This window comes from Lissotriton vulgaris, chromosome 1_1 (assembly GCF_964263255.1).
Source record: "Lissotriton vulgaris chromosome 1_1, aLisVul1.2, whole genome shotgun sequence".
In the NCBI taxonomy this organism is placed as follows: domain Eukaryota; kingdom Metazoa; phylum Chordata; class Amphibia; order Caudata; family Salamandridae; genus Lissotriton; species Lissotriton vulgaris.
Window position 1 is genome coordinate 2,121,992,057 of NC_141685.1, and position 18,596 is coordinate 2,122,010,652.

An 18,596-nucleotide genomic window follows, 5' to 3' on the forward strand; every position below is an offset into this window, starting at 1 on the left:
AAAATAATTTCAGTTTTTAGTTTTCTTTTGACTTTTAATCCACCATCTCCCATCTTTAACATACATTGTCATATTTAAATAACCACTCCATTAAGTGGCCAATGAGCAGTGAACTCGACAGTGGTGTTTTCAAATAAACTGAACATGGTAACATCATATTTTCAAAATCTCGCCGAATAAGAGCGACATTGTAGACACAAAGCAATCTGTATCATTTTGCCCCCCCCAAATTTTTTTTTTATTTTTTTTTCTTCACACTCTTGCATAACCTGATAAACATGCTGACAAAAGCCCACGTCGACCCCTCCTGAATTGTGGAAAAAGGGGTTATCCTGGGTATTGTTTCAGGAAAGCACTGTTTATTGAAGCCTTAATGCATAACAACAGTCCTTTTTTTGTTTTTACAAGAAATACTCAGTGTATAAGGTATATCTGTATCTGTACAAAACCATGTAAATCTAATTTGCCAAACCTGCTTTAATATCTAAAACTATGTTAGTGAAATCATTGGTACTTCCATAAAGGCCATAATATCATATCCAAGAGTTTTAATAAAGATGTGTGGCAGTGTCTGACATGATGCGTCACATCCTACAATTAAACACGTTCCAGGTCAAGGAAATTGGAATTGTGCACTATTTGCCAACAAGACCCATGCCAGTTTGTATAAACCTAAGGGCAAATAACACTGGGTCTGAAAATTGTAACTCGGTAAACAAGAACATGTTCAATTATCGCATGTGAAAACAGTACTCGACTTAGGATAAATCCCATTTTAAGAACTAATTTAGATTTTAAATTGAATTTGCTGCATCATTGTAATCCTGACCAATGTCTGTACATCTGTTCTGATCTACTTTTTGAAGGATCCCAAGAGCAACAACATAAGACAGAATAAAAATGAGACACACCATTTATAAAAATTAACCTATCTTTTACTACTTTAACCATGCCATTGATTTGTTTTTATGGATCACTGTATTGTGTGTTTTTTCACACATAATTGCCTAACTTGATATATATTCATCCTGTAAAATAATTACAGATCGTTAGGAATTGTTTAAACACTGAAATGGAATGGAAAATAGGTGATAATTTTGGAGTGTGGTCAGTGAGAAGAACAATGTTCTGATGAGGGACTTCTTTGGCCGTAGCATGTGTGATCATATATACATATATATATCAGACCAACCTCTTCCAGGGAGACAGTGATTCACCCAACTTGCAACATTACAGCCAAAACATTGATTTAACTCCTTTAGTTGCAGCTTTGCCTCTTGACTTGTTACCACTGTAGACTACAGTGCAGTGCAGTGAAGACTCTGCATCATTAGTGGATGGCTTAACGTGAATGCAAAACCCCGGACATGTTTGGGCTCCCTTAGTATTGCGTTATTGCAACCATAAAGATTCTGTTTCTGTAGTAAACTCAGCATAAGACAATGTCTTCACTGATGCAAGAGGGCACAGGAGGTGGAAATAGGCGCTGCATAGGCCCTCAGATGATTCCATCATCAAAGAGTTGCATGTACTGGATTCTTCGTATAGCTTGGCTTTTAATTACTTTTTTTTACCAGACATGTATTCCAGTGTCTCAACGAATGCTAGCATTGCCAGCAAGAAAAGTATTCTTGCCTTAGAATACCTTAGGACTAATTAGCAAGCAGATTGTAGGTAGGCCTGAGAATATGGACATCCTGTGAGAGTTCAGTGAATCGTGTTGCTCTGTATTGCATGTATATATCTTAATGAGGCGACTTCTTCCTGATTGGTAGTGAGTTGTACCTGTGCAACAAGCTAAAATTGCACGTATGAGCCATACAGCTATAGTTTTGAACTAACTGAAGTCATTCTACACTAACTGGCTGGTCACCCATTCAAAGCACCCAAATTGTATTACTTATTGATAGATAATTTGGAAGATGCTGTACGCTGCTTTAGAGTGCCTAATATGGAGGTGAAGAGAAGACGAGAATATGTCTTTTAGGAAGTCAGAGATTAAACCATTTCAGTTAGATCCAGAGCCAGTCGGAGTATGAGCCCAGCCAGGATGGATTAAATATACTTAGGTGGCTGGGTATTCCACAAATGTCGACCTGAGCGGTCAGGCAATTCAGGGGCGAGACAGAACAGGACAGTTTTCAGTCCTATCACTAGTCTTACAAATCAGTTGAAGCTGCCGCAGATCTGTCCTCTGCAGGCCTATGTGTATGTTGTTACAATAATCTATGCATGATTGAACCACTGTGCGAAGGAGGTCCAATTTGTGGTGTGAGTTTAACATAGATGTAACTTTCAAATGATGTCAAATCAATCAACTCTGGGTAGTGGAATTAGGAAACACACATTATTGGCTCAGATTTTATCAAAGGTATCCTTAAAAAGAATGAGAAGTGTATGATTAAACCCCCGGCATGCAGAAAGGATCAGCATCGATCCGAGGCCTAACTTGCTTCTGTGGTGATTGTAACAAATGTGCGTGTTATGTATGTGAAAGCGCTGTAAAACAGATCAGCAGGTTTTAGAAAAAAGATAACTGATAAGAACATGGGATAAAGATTTGCTTTTATGTGTGTTAAAAGGGGAATGGGTTTAGAGCCAGTCTTGTGGAAGCATTTTAAATCAGTGACTGCTGAGGGATTAGAAAGGAATATATGTATGTTCCCTCACAACACCATCACCTGCATTAAAGATGTGATTGAAGCAAGGGTCCAAACACAAGTCGAGATGTATAAAACATGAGGAGAGGTAGGCATCTGACAGTTGACATTAATGTTAACAAGTGGCAAACCATACATTTCATGAACAAAACAAAAACCAAGAAAGAGGCATATCATGAGAGGAGAACTATTGACCGACCATATCGGACATCAAGGAGGTCAGGAAACATGAGTGGTGGTTGGTCATTTGGGTGAAGTCAATTGGACATATGTGTCCCTGTCCTCACTCTTAATGTACAGTGTGCATTGTCATTTTAAAACATCAATATTCAATGATATTCATCATGGTGGACAGGAGGCAGTGATGCGTCATTGGAGAAGAAACCAACTGGGAGCTTACGTGGAGGAACCCTGAGATGGTGAACAAGTAGGGATGCACACAGATATATGGAGAGACAGGGTAGAGGAATGACAGGGACAGGCACAAAGATGCAAAATAGTTACAGTAGGAGCAGGGGCACCACGACAGGAAGTGGGTGGGTCTGTAAGAGGAGGAGAGCATAGAAAGGATGTAAGTGGAGAAGGACCAGCCAGTCACATTATGAATGGGATCAAGCATGAGGCATTGAAACATTCGTGGAGGACAAGGCAAGGTCCATGATGTCTAGGATGAGTTCATCGGTTTTCATTTGTATGACCTTTGCACGCCATTGGCATTTGGAGTCAGACTTTTATTGCTGCCTGGGTTTAATTACTGAATGGATCGATTATCCCTTCTGTTAACTAAAATGTAAAGGACTGGAAACAAAGGATGACTTACTTGAGGTAAATTGTAGAAGTGCTTACACTGACAACTTGCACAGACTGGCAGGACATTGGAAGCCACCATTTCTCAATCTAATGAAATGACAGATCTAGCTTGACATTTGATGTTCACAGCAGCTCTCACTGTGGCTGTGTGAACTGTGAAACTGTTTCTTCCCCTGCTTCTTCCACTAAGAATTAGTTCGATATTTCAGCTACACGTTAAGTGATCGAAAACATCTACCCTTATTCTACCCACTTGATTCAAACTCTACCCTTTTAGAAGATGCTTAAGCTTTCACCTATTTTTGGCTCATTTGTTTAAACTTGTCCTATGATTTAACCAAAATGATTACTTCAAGCATCTCAAAGAAAGGTACACGCACTTTGTGTTGTAAAGCCTTCGATTAGCCTGTGTTCCTGACAGCAAACTGAATGCCACATGAGACTTCTTACTTTCAAAGAGCCAGAAGGGATATTGGAATTTTTTTTATGTAGGCGGCTATATTCTGAAACTCCCTATTTCACTACCAGGACACAGTAACAGAAAGCTGGTTCAAACTGCCTCTTTCACAGATATTACGTTCCAAGCTGAGGATTTATAGGTCCTCAACACCAAAGGATGATCCCACGATCATGCAAAATCAAGACAGCACAAAATAGACTACTCATGTTGCCTTCTTTAGACATTTTGTGGAGATATGAAGGTCTCCACGCTTTATGTTGACCTCTAGATGTATCCATTAAAGACATGAAAAAGTTACAGCCCATCAGAGCCCCAGATTTGGCGGGTCTGATGACTGTTCTCCAATGGCACCAATGTCACTGTCCCCACCAAATGACTTCCGGTCTCGCATACAGGCCTGGTAAAATCGAAGACTATAATGATTTCCGAGGCTAAAGACGTTATTTTAAATGAGATAGGCGTTACACAGGGATGTGCAGATGAAAGCAATGCTTGGATGCAAAGAATGTGTTGTGAGTGCCTTTAAATGACAAAATATCTAAACTACCCAGTATGTGCTAGAAATATCAAGTTAAAATGTAGTACTGGGGGATATGCTTCAGTATTAGGACCTAATCTAATTTCTGCTGTGCTGAGGTGAGCTGTAGCTACATGGTGGTATCAACAAGCACGCTCAGATTGTGAGCACCAACCCTTTCAGCCTTTTTACACGTAGTGTATGTGGTGTTTTGCAGATTCTGCAGGGCATTTAATAGGAGTTGTTGACCAGTTTAAGCAGAACATGGGTAGAAATATGTACACTTTACATAGTGTACTGTTCATTGTTACCACTTGGAATATAAATAACACCCGTTCATTACATGCCAGAGATCTATGGATATCCTGTTTAAGCCCAGTGTGCATACTAAAGGCCTGGTTTCCCCCTCCCTTTGTTCCTCAAACCCCTTCTCTTATTTAGACAGGGTGCACAGCACACCTTGTTTCCCTTGCCCTAATTCTGTTGCTGAGCGGCTGGATTTAAAAGACAGCTTGAGAGACACACGAAAGTCTGTGTGAAGTTCAGCCATTGTGGTGGTCTCAGACACACCGGTAGCGGCGGCCATTTTGTCTGTGTCACTCACTCGTCACATTACAGTTGAATTACTAAATTCTCTGTGCAGCTATACCTTTAGGCTTCCATATCAATATGGCATTTGATGAGTCATGTATTTAAGTTATGTTAGCTTTTGTTGATTATTGCCATACCCCAATTTACATGAACCAAATAAAGTACCGTAGACAAAAGCGCACCATTTCTCACTTCACCGTTACTGGAATTTCTTGGCCTGTTTTATGCCACCAGTGCGCCCTTTCAAAAGCCCCTGTTTTTTCCAATTTGCATGCAGAATGCTTATGTGGTGCGCCAGGCTCAGTTCTTTACAATGACACGAAGGCGGCAGCTGAAGTGAAATATGATTAAGAGGTTAAATAAAAAAGTGGGAAGAAGAAAAGAGCGAATAACGATGTTTTTGATCATTAGAACAGCCCAGGTACAATAGCCCTTTGTCCGCCGTGTCGCGCTAATGACTACCTTTGAAAGAGAGTCGGCAGAACGCGCAGAAGCATCGTCATACAGTATACGTGCAGGAATAATTAAGCGCCGCTTTTTGTTTGCGCTGCGCCTTGTTCTGGGATGCGGACATTCCAATTAGCGACCCTAACAAGCTCCCAAACGAACTATCAGGGCCCTGTAAAGAGGGGATTTTGTAAAGGTCTGTCTATATGTTTGGGAGGAACGGAGATTTCTTGATGATATCCGCGCAGAACCCACGCAGAAGAGCTGAAAGGAATTCCGCGCATTCACCTCGATCTGGTGGTGGAACATTCTGTGGTCATCAAGCAGTGGGGCGGCGGGGTGAGGGGGGCGCTCACGAAGTACATTAATAAGAAGGGATACAGAAGGAGATTTTTCTTCTGACATTTCAACTTTGACAGGTAGCTAATGAAAGAGCTCGTCTGCCATCGCTGCATGACACATACCAGCAGCTTCAATTTTTCTAAATGAGGCTTAGAAAGAATTTTAGAACTCTCAATGGTCCCTGTGAAGTTTTTTTTGTAAATTGGCATTTCATAGTATTTTCTCTCTCTGTTTTCAAATGTTGCTATTTTTTTGGGGAAAAACATGTTAATACAATGTTATACTGGAATATTAAAACTACTTTCACATAATGGTGGCATGGCATGTGCTTGGTGTCAAAGGATCTGCCAAGATCAATGATCTCAGCAGTGATGCAACAACCTGTGGTGACTTGAAGGAGGCAAGGGATACTAAAAACATCTGTTTGCACCAACACTATGCCCCGCTTCTTCTTTACATACGCATCATTGTAGACTGAAACTCGCGATCTCCCCCATCCCACGTTTATGCAGACTCTCATCCCCTCCCTCCCCCATCTCAAGGACCCAGGGCCCACGGGCTCTACCCCCGCTGCTGACAAGGGGACTGCTCACGGTCCAATACCTTGCACCCATTGTTCAGGGTCCGGCGTCCAGCACCAGGTTGACTGGATAAATATACTGTTTCTGTTGATGATATGTTTCCCTCCATTGCTACACCCACCCTCACCCTCATCTTCCCCCCTCCTCCCTCTCCGTTGCTGTACCGATTAACATTGCATATATACTCCTTTGCTGCACCGTTACCATGTTGTAAAATTTTGTCTCAATAACCAATAAAAAGTGACAACACAAAAAAAATCTGATTGTTATACGTGTGAAGAAAATATTGATTAGCCCCAATATTATTTAACACAAAATAAATTGTATTTTTTTAATGGAACTGGGGAGGTTGTGCAAGATTTGTTTTTCTTCATAGCCATGAAAAGATGACTAGTGAAGACTTGTAAGTGAAGAAAGTATCATGTACATGGTTTCCTAATAATAACTTACTTACATCTTCCTCAAATCATCAGTTCATACCTCTGCTCCGGAGACCGCCACTTACAGGAAAGAGAGAGGTAATGGCGAAGCTTTTCCCAAATGTCCAGGTTTCTTCAACTGCCTAAATTGAGGCATTTTCCTTTTTCTTCCCAGATGTTCCAAACTGGTGTTTCATTTTTTTTGGTGAGCAGGTCTCAACATGCCACCTAATGTGGTGGAGCACATCCATCCACAGTGAGCGAGGGTTGGGATAGATGGGCGAGACAACCGAACTCTTTGAACGGGATACCTGGAATAATCCCTGTTGAAGATCGGGATGTAGACCTTTAAAGAAAGGCTCGTAACATGCTGGGGGGGTCTTGTTGAGACTGCATAGTTCCCTAAAGTTGATTTAAAGAAGAGTGTTGCCAATGTTAATAAAAACAATGTGTTGCATTAAAGATAATGGCAAAAGAGGCAAGCCCGATACACATTGCTAATAGCAGAACTGGGAAATAGTAGCTGCACTTAGTTTTTGCTCATTTTATTTGGTAGATGTCTATCCCATGGACGATCTGAGCTGGGCCAAATCTCATGTGATGTCCTCTCATGTAATCTCATAAGGCAATCAAGGTGACCTTGATTCTCGTGTAGGGCTTTAAAAAATGAAACACGCATACTGCCATGTGGTCCTTGGCTTCCCTTTCAAGGAACAAAATATGTAATTTATGAATCCCAACGAAAGTTCAGACTAATTATTTTGATCCTAATCAGTAGTTTTTGGTGATGTGCAGGTGTGTTGCAGGCTTATGACATCTAGAAGTGACATTTATAATGTGGAATTTCAGCCGTTTTTTCTTATTTACACCTACATAAGGTCTTTTTTCATTTCCTTCCTTTGCTAAAAACTTCCATCCCCACAAGACCACTTGCCTTGCATCAGAGAAATGTTGCCTAGATTTGCATCGTTTTTTCGTTAACCTATGATATGCTTGGTATATTGTCCTCATATTTTAAATCCCTGTTCATTTCTCTACTCGCCTTTATACATTTTTCTCTCTCATTATCTCTAGTTTTGTCTTTCTGCTTGTATTAATGACCCTGCCTGTGACTCCTTTGTATATTTTTCTCACCACACAACATTTTAGTCTCATACCTGTCACTTCTACTCATTGTTTGTAAAATAACGTTGATAGTCATTTAGACACGGTCAAGCAGGTCTACTAGACCCAGCCCACAGCTGATCACTTGCCATATTGTTAGTCAGTCACCATGTCAGGGGTTAATTTCTGATTACAGTGCTTACGACGAAATGGAGGGGCATTTTCCACAGAGAAAAAATTGAATGGCCTAACATGCAGGGAGTTCCATCCTTGTGCACTGGGGATCAGGGTTGATTTTCCCTGCCCGGATCTGCAGTGGGGTGCTTGCCATGCCCAGACGTAAAAATCTACATTGAGAGACTCATCCTACATGGGCATGGTCTCCCAAAGCATCGCAGGCAGAAGCCCGCTTTCTTCTGCCAATGACTTACTAGCAGTAAAGCTGGCAGAAGCTGGCAGTCAGCACTTCTTTCACTTCAAAAATGAGGAGGGGGAACTACGCATTTGGTGAAGCAAAACCACAAGGATTTACGTCAGGATTGCAGCCCAACTCTGCATTACTCCTGTGGCATCTTATCCTTCTTCCATTAACATAGTCAACGCAATCTTTATCCTTCATCTTCTCGTCTGTTGTTCCTTTTTTGTTACCCCTGCTCTAACCCTCCTCTTAATCAGATTGCAGTTCAACTTCCGTTTCACCTCCCAGTCTCATCTCACCTCTCGCCTTAGTTTCTTTTCTTTCGCACTAGTTACTTCCTCATGTCCACCGTTTTACGATTTGCTGTCTCTGTCTTGTATATCTGTAAATTCATGGTTCTATGCTTCCTTGCCTTCTTTTGTTCCTCTGTAATATGCTTTCCCCATTCCTCAAATGTCTCCTCAACCCTACATTCTCTGTTGTTTATTTACTTTTGTTGCTCCTGAACTTTAACTGAGTCACTCTACCTTTGCTCATGTGCAATATCAGTTGCAAACAAGCCTCCCGTGGCCATTGAAAACATAGGATAAGTTAGACTGAATAATAGCAAAGATACATGATGCCCGCTGACACTGCACCTGACGCGAAAGATCTTTTCAGTATTCCAGTGAAGAGCATTAGCGGTGAACGACAAAGCAGGGAAGAGACTAAACATTTATAAGGTTTGCAATGGAAAGTTACCCAACATTGCTAGTAATAGAAATTGATTTGCTATATTATTTTCTGAGGCCTTTGTACAGCCCATCTGACAGAAAACGGTTGTACACAGAAAGGGTTACAACTCATGAGGATGCAATTAAGGGACCTATTACAATGGCAATCGGAAAGTCTCAGACCTTCGGTCGGAGTCTTTATGATCGCCATCCTCAGTTTCAATTTCGACTGGCCGATAAAGATGCAGCCGGTTGGAAATGAAACCGGCCTGTCATTCCGGCCAGCTTCTGAAGGGCTCAAGGAGCTCTTCGGCCCGTCTTAACTGGCGCGTAATCCCAAAGGGCCGACCTTTCTGCCCTTGGGATTACGATGCAAGGTTTCCGGCATGTTTTTCATGCTGGCCTGTCTGACGTGGAAACCAGTTCAGAAAGCGTTTTGGGGGCCCCCAGCAACCCTAGGGTGTCCCCCTGTTGATTCCTGCACCCTGTGGCGCCTGCCACAGGGTGTAGGGATGAACCACACCTCCCATTTCCATATGGGAGCATATATTACGGCATGTTTACGGCCGTAATGCATGCTTCCATAGGTAAATGTAGGAATTCGACCGAACAGTGTTCGTGTCGGTCGCATTTCTAATTAGGCTGTCAGGACCGCCGACTGGGTCTCGGTCGGTCCCAGGACCAAGTCGCGCCCGACATCGAAATCAGCCCCTAAGTCTCCCCAAATACACTTTGTTTGATGCTCATTCTGGAGAGGAACATGGTTTGCTATGTGTCCTTCCTTGAACGCACATAAGCATTTTTAGACGATCAAATTTGACCTTCAATTTACCATGGCCAGATCTCCCCGAATATATTGCCTAGTTATTCAGTATGGAGCAAGCGTCCCCCTGGTAATCTAACCTTCATAAACAAACCTTCTGTAACATCCTGTAAAGCAAATTATTTAGAACAATTGCTGTTCCAAACACATTTTGATAGTAGTCCATGTTTAGTCTCAATGAAGACCCAAGAACAGCAATGACAGCCAAAATGTATTGACAACGTCAGAGAGGCTTAACCTATGATGTCCATCTGAACATTAACATAAATATATACATAGAAAAAAGAATATACGTAGCAGAACTCCTCCATCTCCAGAAAGTACACTATTTGAAATCTATTGTGTGCATACTCATTGGGCCCATAATATGTTGGTAAAGTTACAATGTGTCACCTTTCCTAAATGTGATAAAGTACAGACCTTATCTGTAACAGGTAGAAATATTATTTTATGTCTGGTGTTTCACAATACATCACTGCTGTGCACCTCAACCTCACAGGAGCACGCCTTCGTGTTAGCGTCATCTTTCTCTCCATAGTCTTAGAAGGGTAGTTGTCAGTCAACTGCAGTAGCATCTGGTGGATCCTTGTCGGATGTATGACGGTACGACGCGTAACGTCACAACGCATGCTTTAACAACGCGTCCCTTACAACGCAAGTCGTTACCACGACTTGCGTTGGGGGCGCGGATTAAGAATAGTATAATTTACTATTCTAACACCAGTCCCCGTGGACACTAGGAAAGGTGTTGGAATAGTAAATATACTATTCTTAATCCTCTAGCGCCCTCCAGCGCAAGTCGTGGTTACGACTTGCGTTGTAATGGACGCGTTGTTAAAGCCTTGCGGAGTAAAATCCGTGTGGTAAAGGATGTTTCCCATCCTTGTCTCCTGTGCACTATGTAGCCTAGTTACCATTTAAAACAACAATGTCCATCTAAAGGACAAAGGATGATGGTCTCAAGTTTGCCGATAAAATGAACCACACATGATTAACGTTGATCCCCTAACCACCTTTGGAGCAGGCATTGCTAATGCAGCCCTTGCAAATCAGTGGCCACCATGTTACAGGATTACCTGAGTTTGTTTGGGTCCCTTCTCCAGTGCTGGATGATCAGTGCTGGGTGCTCTAATGCTGAGTGGTCAGTAAATCTGAACTATTTTCTTTCCATGACTTCTCCTCCACTATTTGGAAGATCTAAATACTGCCTATTGCGGTACCTGCCCTAGAATATCTTGACTCATCCCTCTAGATACATCCACCGTCCTGGTAGGTCGCTCCCCCTCCACGCACCTCTGACTTTGTGCCCCTGCTGCCGCTTCCATTGCCGCTGGTAAGTGTCCTCCGTCCCTTTTGCCACTGTCTCCCCCTCTTTGTGCCACGTTTCTCCTCTGTGCCACTCGGTTCTTTCCCCCCCTTGTGCCCCATTCAGCCTTCTGTACCATTGTTTCCCCGCTGCGGCCCCGCCCCCTGCCCACTCGCTGCTCCCGCCTTGCAGCTGCTCCTCTCTCCCACCTCCCCATACATGCCGGACGCTGCGAGGTGAGGTGAGCGTCCCCTGACCCTCCTAGTAGGTCGCTCCCACTCCACGCAGCTCTGACTGTGTGCCCCTGCTGCCACTGCCGCTGGTAAGTGTCCTCCGTCCCTTTTGCCACTGTCTCCCCTCTTTTTGCCCCATTTTCTCCTCTGTGCCACTCAGTTCTTTTCCCCCCCTTGTGCCCCATTCTGCCTTCTGTACCATTGTTTCCGCGCCGCTGTGCCCCCTGCGGCCCCGCCACCTGCCCACTCGCTGCTCCCGCCTCCCACCTCCCAGCTGCTCCACCCTCCCACCTCCCCATATATGCCGGACGCTGCACGGGCATGCCTAAGGCAAACCCGTCTGCGCCTGTCCGCGCCTGGACCACTCCCAGCGCCAGAATCCCTGGACCCCGCGAACACCACGACACCAGACTTCACTACGACGCCAGCACCCTCCATGCACTCAACGCCGGCCGAAACCCCACCTGCTTCCAGGCCGCCCCGAAACAGACCCACGGACCCTTCTCCTGCCTCACCTGCAGCTTCACCTGGGACAGAACCACCAAACCTCCAAGGACTGGACCCAACCACCTCCGCTGCATACTCCTCAACACCTGCTCCGCGCGCAAACACGCAGTCGAATTCTGGGATCTGCTCAACACCTCTGCCCCAGACGTGGCCTTCCTGACCGAGACCTGGTGGAACGACTCATTGGCGTCAGACATCGCCATAGCCATCCCGGACAGCTACAAGATCACCCGCAGGGATCGCGCCAACGGAATCGGAGGAGGAATTGTCATTGTCCACAAGTCCATCCTCAAGGTTGCCACCCACGCAGACGACACCCTCAACACCGCCGAAGACCTGCACTTCCGGATGTACACCGACCCCAACACCACCCTCAGAGGAACACTCATATACAGACCCCCCGGACCCCGGGCTCAGTTCAGCGACTCCATCGACGACCTCGCCAGCACCCACGCACTCGCCTCCACAGACTACATCCTCCTCGGGACCTGAACTTCAACCTCGAGACCAACAACAACGCCAACTCCGCCACCCTGATCGACAACCTCACCAACCTCGGCCTCAGACAACTCGTCACCGCACCTACCCATGCCGCCGGCCACACACTGGACACCGTCATCTCCATAGGCCCCCACCTCCACTTCAACCACACCACCGAACTCCACTGGACCGACCACCGCTGCATCCATTTCACCTTCAAGAAACCAACCACGCACCACCGCACCCTACAGCTGCCCCGCCGCTGCTGGAACAAAGTCACCGAAGACCAGCTAATCACCACCCTCGCCCATAACCCACCCACCGACCCCACCAACCCAGACGCCGCACCCCGCAACCTCAGACAGTGGATCGACGACTGCGCCAACACCCTCGCCCCGCTCAAGAAACCCTCCAACAGCCACGCCAGCAAGAGAGCCACCTGGTTTACCGATGAGCTCCAGAAAATATGGCTCCACGAATGCACACCAGACAACCACGCAGCCCACAAGGACGCCACCCGCAGACATCACCACCTCATCAGATTAGCCAAGAGATCCTCCTTCAAGGACCGCTTGGATAATAACGCACAAGACAGCAAATAGCTCTTCATCATCGTAAAGGAACTCTCCAACCCCAGCGCCAATGACATCCCACCCTCACAAGAACTGTGCAACTCACTAGCCATCTTCTTCCACCGCAAGATCGCTGACATCCACGACAGCTTCAACACCACGACCACCCCGACTACGCCAGACTCCACCTCCCCTGTGAACACCACCAGCGCCATCCGCCTGACCTCCTGGTCCAACGTCAACGATGACGAGACACGCAAGGCCATGAACTCCATCCACTCAGGATCACCGTCAGACCCGTGCTCTCACCACGTATTCAACAAAGCAGACGCAGCCATCGCACTCCAACTACGGAAGGTCATCAACATCTCCTTCGAAACAGCGACATTCCCGGAAAGCTGGAAGCACACCAAAATCAACGCCCTCCTCAAGAAGCCCAAGGCGGACCCCAAGGACCTCAAGAACTTGCGGCCTATCTCCCTGCTCCCGTTCCTGGCAAAGGTCATCAAGAAAATCGTCAACAGGCAATTGGCCCGCCACCTGGAAGACAACAACATCTTGGACCCGTCCCAGTCCGGATTCAGACGAAACCACAGCACCGAGACAGCCCTCATCGCCGCCACAGACGACATCAGGCTCCAACTAGACACCGGCGAAACATCAGCCCTCATCCTCCTGGACCTGTAGGCCGCCTTCGACACGGTCTGCCATTGCACTCTAAAGACACGCCTCCTAGAAGCCGGAATCCAAAAGAAGGACCTCGACTGGACCACGTCCTTCCTCTCCGGCAGAACCCAGAGCGTCCCCTCCCACCCTTCCGATCCAAAGCCACCGACTTCATCTGCGGCATCCCCCAGGGCTCATCCCTCAGCCCGACGCTGTTCAACGTCTACATGGCCCCCCTCGCACAAGTGGCCCGCCATCACAACCTCAACATCATCTCCTACGCCGACGACACCCGCTTATCCTCTACCTCACCAAGGACCCACACACCGCCAAAACCAACCTCCACAAGGGAATGAAGGCTGTCGCCGACTGGATGAGGAGCAGCCGTCTGAAGTTGAACTCGGACAAGACGGAGGTATTCATCCTCGGACCCACCCCCTCAGCCTGTGACGACTCCTGATGGCCGACCACACAGGGAACATCACCAACACCCACCGACCATGCACGCCACCTAAGATTCATCCTCGACTCCTCCCTCTCCATGTCTAAGCAGGTCAATGCTGTCACCTCCTCCTGCTACAGCACCCTCTGCATGCTCCGCAGGATCTACAAGTAGATCCCGACCGAAACAAGAAGAACGGTGACACAGGCCCTCGTCAGCAGCAGACTGGACTACGGCAACGCACTCTACGCATGAATCCCAGCCAAACTCCTACAACGATTACAACGCATCCAAAATGCCTCCGTCCAACTGATCGTCAACGTCCTCACCTGCAGCCACATCACCCCCCCACCTGAGAGACCTACACTGGCTCCCCGTCGACAAGAGGATCACCTTCAAGCTCCTCACCCACGCACACAAAGCACTCCACAATGCCAGACCAGCCTACCTAATCAGCAGACTCAGCTTCTACAACCCCACCCGCCAGCTCCGCTCTGCCAGCCTTGCCCTTGCCGCTGTCCCCCGCATCCAACGAACGACCTCCGGTGGCAGATTCTTCTCCTACCTCGCCGCCAAGACCTGGAACACCCTCCATACCCACATGCGGCAGACCCAAGACCTATTCGCCTTCAGAAGACTCCTCAAGACCTGACTCTTCGAGCAGTAGCAGCACCCCCTCCCTCCCCTCAGCGCCTTGAGACCCTCACGGGTAAGAAGCACGCTCTACAAGTGCTATGATTGATTGATTGATTGATCCAAGTCCCATGCACCACCATTGCCTTTTTGAATGGGTTTGGGGGCATCCACATATATGAGTTTACCCTATCCGTGAGTTACATGGATGGGGTATGTGATGCCAACAGTTTCGTCACAGGCCTCCTCTGAGACACAACATGGATGGGTGGCGGCAACACAAATCCCTCTAGAAACATTGTTAAATATGTTATGCTAATTGATTTTGTGTTTCGCATGTTCACCATGGGTTTCATGGGGCACCAGAGTACACCTCAGGTTTTTTTTAATATGTTGAACAGTCTGCCAATTAGTATAATAACATCGTGATTGCCATGCCTCTACCTTGTTTAACGTCATGTCAAATTTTGGGAGTGGCTTGTGCTTTAAAAAATAAATATTGCAAGCAGTTTATTTGTTTGTTTTTTTATAGGCTGGAAGAGAACTACGAGATTGCAGAAGGGGTCTGCATTCCCAGGAGTGCTCTGTATATGCACTACTTGGATTTCTGCGAGAAGCATGACACGCAACCAGTCAACGCTGCAAGTTTTGGGAAAGTAAGTCCTGCTATTCAAAGAGAAAATAACACGCTATGAAAAGTGTGCATGTTGCACTCTCATCTTGTGGGTAAACGGCCTTTCTGTTTTTCCAGTCATAAAATAAAATCAGTATTTTATACATCTGTTCAACCGGACACTGGGCCTAGTTCTTAAAGCACTGTTAGACCGAAGTTATTTTTTGCGCAAAATGACTACTTTACACCTTTGCATTTACAATCTTAGGTCACAGATTTAGGGTCGATGAACTTTCATGTGCAAATTGTTGTTCAAAAAGTGAAAACTTCACGACTAAAATGTAATCCAGCATTTGCAAATGTAACAGTCGAAGTGGGTTTTTGGGTGGGTTATGTGTAAAAATTAGCGAACGCCCCCAAAATTATACATTTGTGGGACTTCGTCAGTAATTTGGAGGTTTTTTTCTACGCTGGAAGTGTTTCACACAGTTAATTCTGTAAAAGGAAAGGGTAATTGTTTTTTCAAGGTGAGAAGTGTATGAGAACTCCTAAATGTTTATTAGGGATGTATGGGAAATGGTTTATCAAGACGAACAGATATTTCATCTGGAGAAACAAAAAAGTTAAATGTGCACATTAAAATTTACTTTGCATTCACTTCTACATTTCCTACAGATTTACAGAGGTACGTCTAGAATTCGTTGAGAATTCCCTTCAAAATCAGAAATGTATGCTAAATGTAGGAGTAGCCCCTTAGGAGTGCATTTAGAATTGTTCCTGTTTCTCTTTGTGAATCAGGCCTACAGTCAGGGGGACAGGACAATATTTATCAAATAACAATTTGTATGCCCCAATCAATTCAGTTTACTGCATACGACTTTAGCGATGGCAAGGTGAGCACACTATTTAAAACATAGAATGTGATTTAAAACTGTAAGTGTAGAATTAATTATAAATCAGTGGCAGAAAAAATATGGAAAACATCCTATATTTGAATTTTACCTGTCCGTTTAAAAGTTCAAAGGTCTTTTAAATACGTGATTCATGTTGTGGCTCAAGAAACATACAAATTGGATTGTTTTGTTTCTTTTGAACCTCTCTGTACATGCGTGCATTAGGCTCCTGTACATTTGTTTTGCATTATATGTCAACAGAAGACGCCTTCAACTAATTGATCGATGGGTTTTAACTGTTCCTCCCCAGATTACCAAGCCCACGCAGATTGGGCAGTGACAGATTCTCTTCTTTATTACCCATTTAAATATCAGCAATTTGTGTTTATCCAATAGAGGTGTGTCTGAAAGAGGGGAAGGAAATCCGTAGGTAACATGCAGGAACTCATGTGTAGTTCACGCGATTTACAAATTCAAATCAATAACCCTAGAAGAGGGGAATGTGAGAAGAGTATGCCACTCTTGTAGTCCAACATCAATTTAAAAACGCTACAGGTCTCGATCTGTTTTATTTGACTATGTGAAAATAGTTATGATAAAATGGCATTTTGCTTAAGACTTGGGAGTCACCCGCACCCAATCATCTGTATGAAATCCCACATTTAGATAATACTGCTTAATATTAATAGCCTATAGTTAGCATATGTTGTTTGATTTCACTAACTCTTGGTTATATTGTGTTTTTTAATCTTGATATCCTTTAATTCAATGATGCTGTTTAACTGTAATATTCACCTCACTATCCAAATTCTGGCTATGCTATTTGATTTTACCATGGCACTGTAAAACTGAAAGTTGAATTTTGATTTATTTATTTAATGCGATTTTCTATAGCACGAACATTACCCGAAGGTGTCAGAGCGCTTTACAAAAGAACCAGTTGCGATACATAAGGACTTAGGAATACATGAGTTACATAAAAGATACAAACAAGAAAGAAAATTGCAAATGTACAAGTTGTAAAGTTACACAGGGAAGAGATACAAATAGAAAAAATTGCAAATGTACAAGTTGTAAAGTCACTCAAGGAAGAGATGCAAATGGTGCTGCTATTTGGTGTATCTACTTCTTCGATATAGTTTGCAACACATTTGTCTGTTGTTTAATGCATTTAAATTTACAGAGAGCTGAACCAAAAACATGCAGACATAATAGCTGATAAATATGTCAAAGATCGGTTTACAAAACGAAAGAAAGCAAACTATGCGGAAACCCAGACAAACTGGCACACAGGCTTTGCCAGGGTGGGCGGCCCTCCTGGTAGATGGCAGCTTAGTGGTTCCAGAGTTCGGCTGCCAAGTCGGCACAGGAAGCCAGGCACATCTGCCCTCGTGGCAGTTTATCTTGGCGGTGCAGCTGTTACCACTCCAAAGAAAGACCTTATTTATGCTGTACACTCGCATATCGCAAATTCAGACAGAAGGCCTTTGAGTACATTTTACAAAACTAGAAGAGCATGTTTTCCTCTTCATTTTCATTCTTAAACTTTCCTTGTCTATATGTTTCAGCAAGTCGACCACAGTTTTCGCCTCTCCCAATGAGTAACTTTTCACTCCTGATATTTTTCCTAGTTATAATGTTTATTATTTTGTGTAATCCCTACAAATCAAGCAGTACCTGTGCAACTGTTGTCCAATGCAACATACGTAACAGTCTTTTATTATTAATCTGAAATTAGAGCCATGCCTAAAAAATGCAAACCATTGTTTTAGCATGTTCATTTTTCTAATTTCTCTTTCAATATATTTTCCAGACATTATTGTGTTCTTGACAAGACTGCATTTTATTCATTTATTTTATTTAAGGTTCCTACTTAGCACTGCTCTGCCTATGGGACACTAGTGATCTTTACATAGTAACACCCGTACCTGATACGTTCAAGTGCGCAGATTGCAGAAAGAGTGTACAGGTAACAATTAGTTAGAACAGATTATCTTTGTGTAACCTGTAGACTTTAATTAACTGCAGATTATTTTAACACATTTAATTGTGGACCTTAACCCATGATAAACATTTAGAGTCTGTAGGCTTTGTGAAGACTTTATTTACCAGCATAAACAAATTGTAAAACCAAAGCTTGCACTGGTAGAAAAGGAAGAGTTAAAAACATTAGCGGGAAGATTGAAGCAGGATTGTATACAGGAGTTATTTTTAGATTTCAGAGGCTTTGATTGACTGATAAAGTCCAACATCTAGAACCCTTTTACACCAATGATTGGCCTCCCACCTTATAAGCTACTTAGGAGAGAACACAAGTACTTAGTGAACAAATGCTCTCAGAGCAAGCCAGCGGGCTCAAGTCTAAA

General features: G+C 44.4%; 1 protein-coding gene across 2 annotated transcripts in view; it reads left to right on the forward strand.

Annotated features, from left to right (window-relative positions):
• Window positions 1-18,596, forward strand: part of RFX4 (regulatory factor X4) — a 267,277-nt gene that overhangs the window by 85,294 nt on the left and 163,387 nt on the right. For both annotated transcript variants that reach the window (XM_086939196.1, XM_086939205.1), the window contains exon 4: window positions 15,257-15,380. In XM_086939196.1, coding sequence (XP_086795322.1) covers window positions 15,257-15,380 — 124 coding nt within the window. The remainder of the gene's footprint in view (window positions 1-15,256; window positions 15,381-18,596) is intronic.